The sequence below is a fragment of the Onychostruthus taczanowskii genome, unplaced genomic scaffold (assembly GCF_017590055.1).
Source record: "Onychostruthus taczanowskii isolate IOZ18803 unplaced genomic scaffold, ASM1759005v1 scaffold297, whole genome shotgun sequence".
NCBI classification, from domain to species: domain Eukaryota; kingdom Metazoa; phylum Chordata; class Aves; order Passeriformes; family Passeridae; genus Onychostruthus; species Onychostruthus taczanowskii.
This window is the reverse complement of record NW_024500316.1, coordinates 81,861-91,369: the sequence shown is the minus strand read 5'-3', so window position 1 is coordinate 91,369 and position 9,509 is coordinate 81,861. Positions and strand designations below refer to the sequence as shown.

The window sequence follows — 9,509 nt, the reverse complement described above, 5'->3', positions numbered from 1 at the left end:
GGGGGGGGGGGGCGGGTCACACACACACACAAAAAAAATTCCCTCTGCCAGCAGGGAATTCCCAAAATTCCAGCGGAATCCGTGGGAAAACCGCGGCACTGCCGAGGAGGGGCTGGGAAAGGGGTGGGGATATTGGGGAGGGGGCTGGGATGGAAGAGCTGGAATTTGGGGGGGATCCCAGAGGGATTGGGATGCGGGGGGAGCCCCAAAAGGAGCTGGGAACCCCCGACCCCCCCCCGACCCCCAAAATAAAAACAACATCCATGGAAAAAAAGTCCCTTTAATGGCCACAGCAGCGCCCGAATTCCCGACGGGAGCGGGGACAGATCCCAGCCAGAGGGGCTGGATCAGCCTGGGGGGACAAATGCCACCCGGGGGGGGACCAATGCCACCCAGGGGGACAAATGCCACCGGGGGGGACAAATGCCACCCGGGAGGAGCAAATCCCACCCGGGGGGGGCTCCAGGAAATCCTTTCAGGACACGGACAGAGGACAAAACCTCGCTGTGCCACCGTGTCCCCAAATCCTTTCCCGACGGGATCCTGCCCCACGGTGGGGACAAATGCCACCCGGGGGGGGACAGACGCCTCCCGGGGGGGGGACAGACGCCGCCCGGGGGTCTCAGGCGGCCCCGGGGGGGTCCCGGTGGGGCAGGGAGAAGGGCACCAGGGGCGAGTAGCGCGAGTCGTGCCACAGCAGCCGCTGCTCCAGGAAGGCGACGGCGCCCAGGGTCAGCACCAGCGTCTGGTGCTTCAGCAGGCTGTGCACGTTCAGCCCTGGGGACAGTTTGGGGACAGTTTGGGGACGTCAGCGGGGCGTCCCAGAGCGCCTTGGGGGGGTCAGAAAGAGGGGAGGGGCTCACCCAGGGCGGGGATGAGGGTGATGGATTTGAGCCCCTCGGCCGCGGCGCTGATGTTCTCCGGGAATTCATCGCTGGGGGAAAAGGGGTGGGGTGTCCCCAAAGTGTCCCCAGGGTGTCCCCAAAGTGTCCCCAGGGTGTCCCCACAGTGGGGACGCCCAAGCCTGGCGTCCCCAGGCTTGTGGTGATCTGTCCACAATGTCCCCAGGGTGTCCCCAGCTTCATGGACAACCCATTCCCAGCGTCCCCAGTCCTGCCCCAGTGTCCCCAGCCCCATCCCCAGTGTCCGCAGCCCCATCCCCAGTGTCCCCAGCCCTGTCCCGTGTCCCCAGCCCCGTTCCCAGTGTCCCCAGTGTCCCCTCTCACGTGTCCACCAGCAGCACCGAGTATCCCCAGCCCTGTCCCATGTCCCCACCCAGTGTCCCCAGCCCCATTCCCAGTGTCCCCAGCCCCCTTCCCAGTGTCCCCAGCCCTGTCCCCAGCCCCATTCCCAGTGTCCCCTCACGTGTCCACCAGCAGCACCGAGTGTCCCCAGCGCCGGGCCCGGGCCAGCTCCAGCAGGTACCGGGGGTCGCTGCTGGGCAGCTCCAGGCTGTCCACCACGTGCAGCTCGTCCTGCGTGACACCGGGGACACTGCCACGCTGTCCCCAGCCCCGGCCGGCCCCCGGCCCCCCGGCCACCCCCGTACCTGCATCAGCTTCACGCTCAGGGCCACCTTCAGCCCCAGCACCCGCACCCGCATGGGCAGCATGTAGAAGTAGCTGGTGGGGCCCCGCGGGCCGTGGGCGATGCCACCTGCCAGGAGGGGACACGGTGACATCCCCGGGCAGGGGACAACCCCCCCCGGCCCACAGCGAGGGGAGCAGCCAGGCCTGGTGTCCCCAGAGTGGTTGCTGATATCCCCAGGATGTCCCCACGATGGTCCTGGGTGTCCCCAGGGTGTTCCAGACACCCCAAAGCAGGGGCACCAAACGCTGATGTCTCCAGGGCAGTCCAGGATATCCCCAGGACGTCCACAGGCTGTCCCCATCCCCGTGTCCCCGTCCCCAACCCCATGTCCCCATTCCCAGCCCCATGTCCCTGTCCCCAAGCTGTCCCCATCCCTGTGTGTCCCTGTCCCTGCTCCCAGGCTGTCCCCAGCCTGTCCCTGTGTGTCCCCAGCCCCTCCCCAGGCTGTCCCCAGCCCCACGTCCCTGTCCCCAGGCTGTCCCCATCCCTGTGTGTCCATGTCCCTGCTCCCTGTGTGTCCCCAGCCCTGTGTCCCCCTCCCCAACCGGTCCCCAGGTTGTCCCCATCCCCGTGTGTCCCCATCCCCAGGCTGTCCCCAGCCCTGTGTCCCCATTCCCAGCCCCTCCCCAGCCCCATGTCCCTGTCCCCAGGCTGTCCCCATCCCCATCCCATCCCCAGACTGTCCCCAGGCTGTCCCCGTGTCCCCAGCCCGTGCCGGTGTCACTCACCGCCCCTCCAGAGCGGTGACCGTGTGGAGCCGTGCCGGGCGCGCCCCGAGCCCTTCTGCCGCCAGGGCTTGCGGCCCCCGCCGCGCCCCTCGGCCCGGCTGCGCACGCGCGCGTGGCTCTGGGGACAGGGGGGACAGAGGAGGGGACACTGTCACCCCTGAGACCCCCACACAGCCCCCCACCCTGCCCCTCGGCCCGGCTGCGCACGCGCGCGTGGCTCTGGGGACAAGGGGGGACACTGTGACCCCTGAGACCCCTGAGACCCCCACCCAGCTCCCCCCACCCTGCCCCTCGGTGGGGCTGCGCACGCGCGCGTGGCTCTGGGGACAGGGGGACAGACGGGGGGACACTGTGACCCCTGAGCCCCCCACCCAGCCCCCCTGGGGTGGGTTTGGGGAGCCCCCGCAGCTCCTCGGGGCACCCAGGGACTTCTGAGAGCCCCCAAGGATCTTTGGAGCCTTCCTGGGACCCCCCAGGAAGCTTTTGGGAGCCACGTGGCCACCGTGTGCAGGATGTCCAGCCTGGGGACAGGGGGACGCGGGTGGGGGGGGGACACTCAGCCAGAGCCCCCCGGGGGTGTCCCCAGCGTCCCCAGAGCCCCCCCCCCGGGACCCCCACCTGGGGCTGACGGCGAAGACGTCGGGGTGCAGGTCGGCCAGGCCCCGCAGCGTGTCCTCGGGGTGCCGCAGGGACTCCACCCAGGCCTGCACCGGGGACAGCGGGGACAGCACGGGGACACGGCAGCTCCGCAGCACCGGGGGCTCCTCTGGGGACAAGGGGACAGTGGGGATGGGGACCCTCACGGGGCGGCGGGGTCCTGGCATCCCCCAAGGAGCAAACAGCCAGGTCTGATGTCCCCGACCCCGTGGTGGTGGCACTGTCCACCATGTCCCCACGATGGTGCCTGCTGTCCCCAGCCCCACGGCCACCCCAACCCCGCTGTCCCCAGGGTGTCCCCAGCCCCTGGCACTGTCCCCAGGGTGTCCCCAGCCCCTCACTCACCCTTGCGGGGCTCGGGGGCTGCGGGCGGGGCCGGGGGCGCCGTCGTGAACTGCGGGACAGCGACATTGGGGACAATGACCGGGGGCTGTACTGCCCCGCCCATCCACCGCCCTGGCCCCGCCCACTCGCCGCCCTCACGGCCCTGCCCCGCCCGGTTCGCCCCGTTCCCATCCCGCTCCCGGCCCCGCTCCCCGCCCGTTCTCCCCCGGCCCAGCCCCGCTCCCGGCCCGCTCTCCCCTGCTCCCAGCCCCGCTCCCGGCCCCGCTCCCGGCCCCGCTCTCACCGCGGCCCAGCCCCGGCCCCGGCTCCAGGCCCTCAGGGCGGCCGCCCCCGCGCGGATCATGGCGGGAAGGCGAGGGGCGGGGACAGCCTGCTGACCCCACCCCAGTGTCACCCCCAGTGCCCCCTCCCCAGTGACCCCCCAGCCGATTGTCCCTGCCCAGTGTCCCTTCCCAGTGACATTTCCCGTGTCCCTGGCCCTCCCCAGGACCAATGTCCCATCCCAGCACCCCTGTTCCCATTCCCAGTTCCCATTCCCAGTTCCCATTCCCAGTTCCCATTCCCAGTTCCCATTCCCAGTTCCCATTCCCAGTCCCGTTCCCATTCCCAGTTCCCGTTTCCCCCCCGGGGGTCTCCCCCAAATTCCCGGGGTCGGGATTGCTGGGAGAATTCGGGAATACTTTTTCCCCCTTTTTTCCCCCTTTCCCCCCCATTTTTTCCCAAGCCCCGCCCGATCCCGGGGGTCCGGGGGCGGGAATTCCGCGTGGAGGGGGGACATCGGGAGGGGTCCCGGGCTGTGGGGGGCGGCTCGGGGGTGTCCCCACGGCTGGGGGGGGCACATTGGGGGGTCCCCGGGGGGGCCAAGCGCCACCCCCACGGCTGGGGGTCCCCCCTCGATGTCCCCCCCTCGTTGTCCCCGTGGCTGTTTCGGCCACGCCAACATCTGGCTGGCAGCTGGCGGGGGTCGTGGGTCGTGTCCTTGGGGGGCACCTCCGGGGGGGGTCCCCAAACCTTTGAGGGTCCCCAGAATCCCCACGGTGACAGTGGCCGGCCGGGGGGGCGTCCCGCCGTGTCCCCGTGTCCCCCCACGTGCGTGTCCGGTCGCGGGGGGCTGGCGGCACCGGGGGAGATCTGGGACCGGGACGGCACCGGGACGGCACCGGGGGAGCTCCGGGACCGCTCCGCGGCGGCACCGGGGGAGCTCTGGGACCGGGACCGCTCCGGGACGGCACCGGGACGGCACCGGGGGAGCTCTGGTACCGGGACCGCTCCGGGACGGGACCGGGGAGGCTCCGGGACTGCACCGGGACGGGAGGGCTCCGGGACGGGACCGACACCGGTTCCGGGACGGCTCCGGGACCTGGGGGGGCTCCGGGACGGTGCCGCGGCCGCCGGGGCTCCCTCCCCCGCCACCCGCCCCGGCCCTCGGTCCCGTGCGGAGCCCTCGGGGGTCCCGCGCCGGGAGGAACGGGGCGGGGGGGAGCCCTTACCGGGGGTCCCGTCCCGAAATTTGGGGAGAGGGGACACAGGACGGGGGGGACAGGGAGCCAGCGGTGACATTCCCCGATGTCCCCACGCCTCGCTCCTCCAGCCCCCCAGGGTGCCCCGCCCCATTCCCCACGGTCTGTCACCTCCTGCCTCCCGGTGTCACCTCCTGCCGCCCGGTGTCACCTCCTGCCTCCCGGTGTCACCTCCTGCCGCCCGGTGTCACCTCCTGCCTCCCGGTGTCACCTCAGGCGCCACCCCCGCCTCGATTTCCCCCAGATGTGCGCCCAGATGTGCCCCCCCGTTCTTTCACCGCCACTGGGCCGTGGGTGACGCCCCTGCGGAAGGACACAGGTGACAGCAGGTGTCACCTGAGGTGTCTAAAGGTGACAATGGGTGTCACCAGCCACGGGACAGGGCTGGGGGTGGCTGTCAGCACGACCTGAGGGGACAGGACTGGCCCTGGGTGACACCCCGGGGTGTCCATGGTGTGACAAAGGGGGTGTCACCCCGGGGTGTCCCTGGTGGCACGAGCCATGTTCCTGTGGCACTGAGGCCTGGGTCACCCCAGGGTATCCCTGGTGGCACAGAGGTGACAACAGGGTGTGACACCAGCTGTCACCCCAGGGTCTCCTTGGTGGCACAAAGGTGACAACGGGGTGACCTTGCCGTCCCCAACAGCCATGTCCCTGTGGCACTGAGGCTCGGGGCACCCCAGGGTGTCCCTGGTGGCACAGAGGTGACAACGGGGTGACCTTGCTGTCCCCAGGAGCCATGTCCCCGTGGCACTGAGGCTCGGGGCACCCCAGGGGGTCCCTGGTGGCACAGAGGTGACAACGGAGTGACCTTGCTGTCCCCAGGAGCCATGTCCCTGTGGCACTGAGGCCTGGGTCACCCCAGGGTATCCCTGGTGGCACAGAGGTGACAACGGAGTGACCTTGCTGTCCCCAGGAGCCATGTCCCTGTGGCACTGAGGCCTGGGTCACCCCAGGGTATCCCTGGTGGCACAGAGGTGACAACGGAGTGACCTTGCTGTCCCCAGGAGCCATGTCCCTGTGGCACTGAGGCCTGGGTCACCCCAGGGTTTCCCTGGTGGCACAGAGGTGACAAACGGGGTGTGACACCAGCTGTCACCCCAGGGTGTCCCTGGTGGCACAGAGGTGACAACGGGGTGACATTGCTGTCCCCAGGAGCCATGTACATGTGGCACTGAGGCCTGGGTCACCCCAGGGTATCCCTGGTGGCACAAAGGTGACAACGGGGTGACCTTGCCGTCCCCAGGAGCCATGTCCCGGCGGCGCTGAGCCTCGTCGTCGTCACCGTCCCCCGTCACCACCATGGGGAGCATCTACAAGGAATACTTCAACCGCGACAAAATCCGCGAGCACTACAACTTCACCAAGGGCGACGGCGAGAGCGCGGCGCCCTCGCGCTGGGTGGGCTCCGTCCTCATCGTCGTCCTGTGCTGCGTCATCGTCCTGGAGAACCTGCTGGTGCTGGTGTCCATCTGCCGCAACAAGCGCCTGCACCTGGCCATGTACATCTTCATCGGCAACCTGGCCGCCTCGGACCTGCTGGCGGGCGCGGCCTTCATGGCGAACACGCTGCTGTCGGGCAGCACCACCTTCAGCCTGACGCCCGTGCAGTGGTTCGTGCGCGAGGGCACGGCCTTCGCCACGCTGGCGGCCTCGGTGTTCAGCCTGCTGGCCATCGCCATCGAGCGGCACGTGGCCATCACCAAGGTGAAGGTGTACAGCAGCGACAAGAACTGCCGCATGGTGCTGCTGATCGGCGCCTGCTGGGTGATCGCCGGCGCCATCGGCAGCCTGCCCATCATGGGCTGGAACTGCATCAGCGACCTGGGCGACTGCTCAACCGTGCTGCCGCTCTACTCCAAGCGCTACGTGCTCTTCGTCACCACCATCTTCACGCTCATCCTCACGGCCATCGTGGGGCTCTACACGCGCATCTACTGCATCGTGCGCTCCAGCCACGCCGAGATCGCCTCGGCGCAGACGCTGGCCTTGCTCAAGACCGTCACCATCGTGCTGGGCGCCTTCATCGTCTGCTGGCTGCCCGCCTTCATCATCCTCCTGATGGACGCCTCGTGCCCCGTGCGCGCCTGCCGGGTGCTCTACAGCGCCAATTACTTCTTCGCCTTCGCCACGCTGAACTCGGCGGCCAACCCGGTGATCTACATGCTGCGCAGCAAGGACATGCGCGGCGAGTTCCTGCGTGTGCTCTGCTGCTGCGGCCGCGGCCGCCGCCCGCAGCCCCCCGGCCGGGCGGGGGTCCCGCTGCGCACGTCCAGCTCGCTGGACAGGGGCCCGGCCGGCGCCGCGGCCGAGCTGCCCACGGCGCCGCTGACCCGCGAGTGCACCACGTCCGTCTGAGGGTCTGGGGGCGACGCGCGGGTGGCGAGGGGGGTTTGTGCTCAAGGGGGTCCGGTGGGTGGTCGGGGGACACCCCGTGGACACCCCGTGGACGTCCTGGGGACACCCCAAGGCCACCCCATGGCCCCAGGGCCACCCTGTGGATACTCCATGGACACCCCACGGCCTCGTGGACACCCCAAGGCCACCCCGGTGACACCCTGGGGACACCCCAAGGCCACCTCATGGCCCCAAGGTCACCCCATGGATGTTCCATGGCTTCACAGACGTCCCACGGACCCCCACGGCCTCAAGACCACCCTGTGGATACCCCACGGCCTCGTGGTCAGCCCAAGGGCACTCTGTGGACACCCCAAGGCCACCCTGGGGACACCCCAAGGCCACCCCATGGCCCCAGGGCCGCCCTGGGGACACCCCGTGGCTTCATGGATGTCCCACAGACATCCCGTGGACACCCCATGGCCTCAAGACCACCCTGTGGATACCCCACGGCCTCGTGGTCAGCCCAAGGGCACTCTGTGGACACCCCAAGGCCACCCCGGTGACACCCTGGTGACACCCCGAGGCCACCTTATGGCCCCAAGGCCACCCCATGGATGTTCCATGGCTTCACAGACGTCCCACGGACCCCCACGGCCTCAAGACCACCCTGTGGATACTCCATGGACACCCCACAGCCTTGTGGCCACCCCATGGCCCCAAGGCCACCCTGGGGACACCCCATGGCCACCCCACGGCTGCACGGACATCCCGTGGACATCCTGTGGACACCCCACGGCCTCGTGGACACCCCGAGGCCACCCCGTGGCCCCAAGGCCACCCTATGGCCACCCTGGTGACACCCCAAGGCCACGCCATGGCCTTGGGGACACCCCATGGCCACCCTGGTGACACCCCAAGGCCATCCCACGGCCCTGGTGACACCCCAAGGCCACCCTGGTGACACCCCAAGGCCACCCCACGGCCCTGGTGACACCCCAAGGCCCTGGTGACACCCCAAGGCTACCCCGTGGCCCCAAGGCCACCCCAAGGCTCTGGTGACACCCCAAGGCCACCCCATGGCCCTGGTGACACCCCAAGGCCACCCTGGGGACACCCCAAGGCCACCCCACGGCCCTGGGGACACCCCAAGGCCACCCCATGGCCACCCCACGGTACGAGCGGGGTCGTTCCCCCGCGGTTCCCCGGTACACAGCTGGCCCCCCCGGGGGTGTCCCCGTTTACTGTCCCCGTTGTCCCCGCGGCGCTCCGTGTGCCCGGACACGCGTGGGGCCCTTCCCACGCCCTGCCCGAGCCCCGGGGCCACCGCCGGACCTGTCGGGCGAGTCCCGGGGCCCCTCCCGGCCCGTGGGCGGCTCCCGCCGCCGGGATAAACCGGGATAAAGCCGGGATAGAGCCGGGGGGGCTCTGGGGACCCCCAGGCTCCGGGCTTTCCCCCCGCGCTGGCGCGTGGGGCCGGGGGCTCGTCCCAGTGCGGCCGGACCCGCCGGGAACCCCCGAAATCCCCGGGATTTGCCCCAAAATCCTCCCCGCGTTGTATTAAACGAGTTTTTGGTTTTTTTTCTTTTTTTTTTTTCCCAGCTGTTTCCGCGTCTTTCCCCAAATTTTGGTGGCGGGGGGGGAATTTTTCCAGCGGGAATTTGGGAAAATGGGGTTGAGCGTCTCGGGCGGGTGTGGGGACAAGGGGGGGGCTATTAAACGAGTTTTTGGTTTTTTTTTTTTTTTTTTTTTTTTTTTTTCCCCAGCTGTTTCCGCGTTTTTCCGCAAATTTTGGTGGCGGGGGGGAATTTTTCCAGTGGGAATTTGGGAAAATGGGGTTGAGCGTCTCGGGCGGGTGTGGAGACAACGGGGGACACCTGGCGACCCCTCCCGCGTCCCCAACCCAGCGCTTTGTCACCTCCCATCCCCCAAAAACCCCGATTCGTCCCCATTTCCTCCCTGGGGGGGTGAAGAGGAAAAGGGGGGGGGGGGTTTCGTTTCCTGCCCCCCTCCCCCGCGGTGTCCCCGCCGTGACCTTTGGGGACAGGGAATTCCCGGGGGGGACACGGTGGCACCGTGGAGGTGGCGAGGCAAACGTGACAGCCGGTGTCACCCCGCGGCGGCCACAGGTGACAGCGGCTGTCGCCGCCCTCAGGGACAAGGCGGCCGCAGGTGCCACCCCGGGGTGGCCGCAGCGGGACAGGGCCGTCCCCCTCCATCCCCACGGGGACAGACACGAAGGTCTCGCCCCCTCCCCAATTCTGGGGTGTCCCCCCCTCGGGAGTGTCCCCCTCCCCAATTTTGGGGCGTCCCCTCCCTCCTCCCCCGCCAC

The 9,509-nt window shown here is 69.3% G+C and overlaps 2 protein-coding genes across 2 annotated transcripts; one reads left to right on the top strand and one right to left on the bottom strand.

The window, feature by feature from the left end:
* Positions 1–264: 264 nt before the first annotated feature.
* On the bottom strand, positions 265–3,673 carry MRPL4 (mitochondrial ribosomal protein L4). The gene is made up of 10 exons (XM_041408254.1): positions 3,604–3,673; positions 3,321–3,405; positions 2,937–3,084; positions 2,788–2,839; positions 2,588–2,638; positions 2,319–2,436; positions 1,550–1,656; positions 1,366–1,475; positions 864–934; positions 265–777 (listed from the first exon to the last, which is right to left on the bottom strand). The coding sequence occupies exons 1-10, from the start codon at positions 3,661–3,663 to the stop codon at positions 623–625; spliced, it is 957 nt and encodes a 318-aa protein (XP_041264188.1). The 5' UTR covers positions 3,664–3,673; the 3' UTR covers positions 265–622.
* A 2,411-nt stretch (positions 3,674–6,084) lies between these two features.
* Positions 6,085–7,493, top strand: S1PR2 (sphingosine-1-phosphate receptor 2). The gene has a single exon (XM_041408248.1). The coding sequence runs from the start codon at positions 6,143–6,145 to the stop codon at positions 7,196–7,198; it is 1,056 nt and encodes a 351-aa protein (XP_041264182.1). The 5' UTR covers positions 6,085–6,142; the 3' UTR covers positions 7,199–7,493.
* The last annotated feature ends 2,016 nt before the right edge of the window (positions 7,494–9,509 follow it).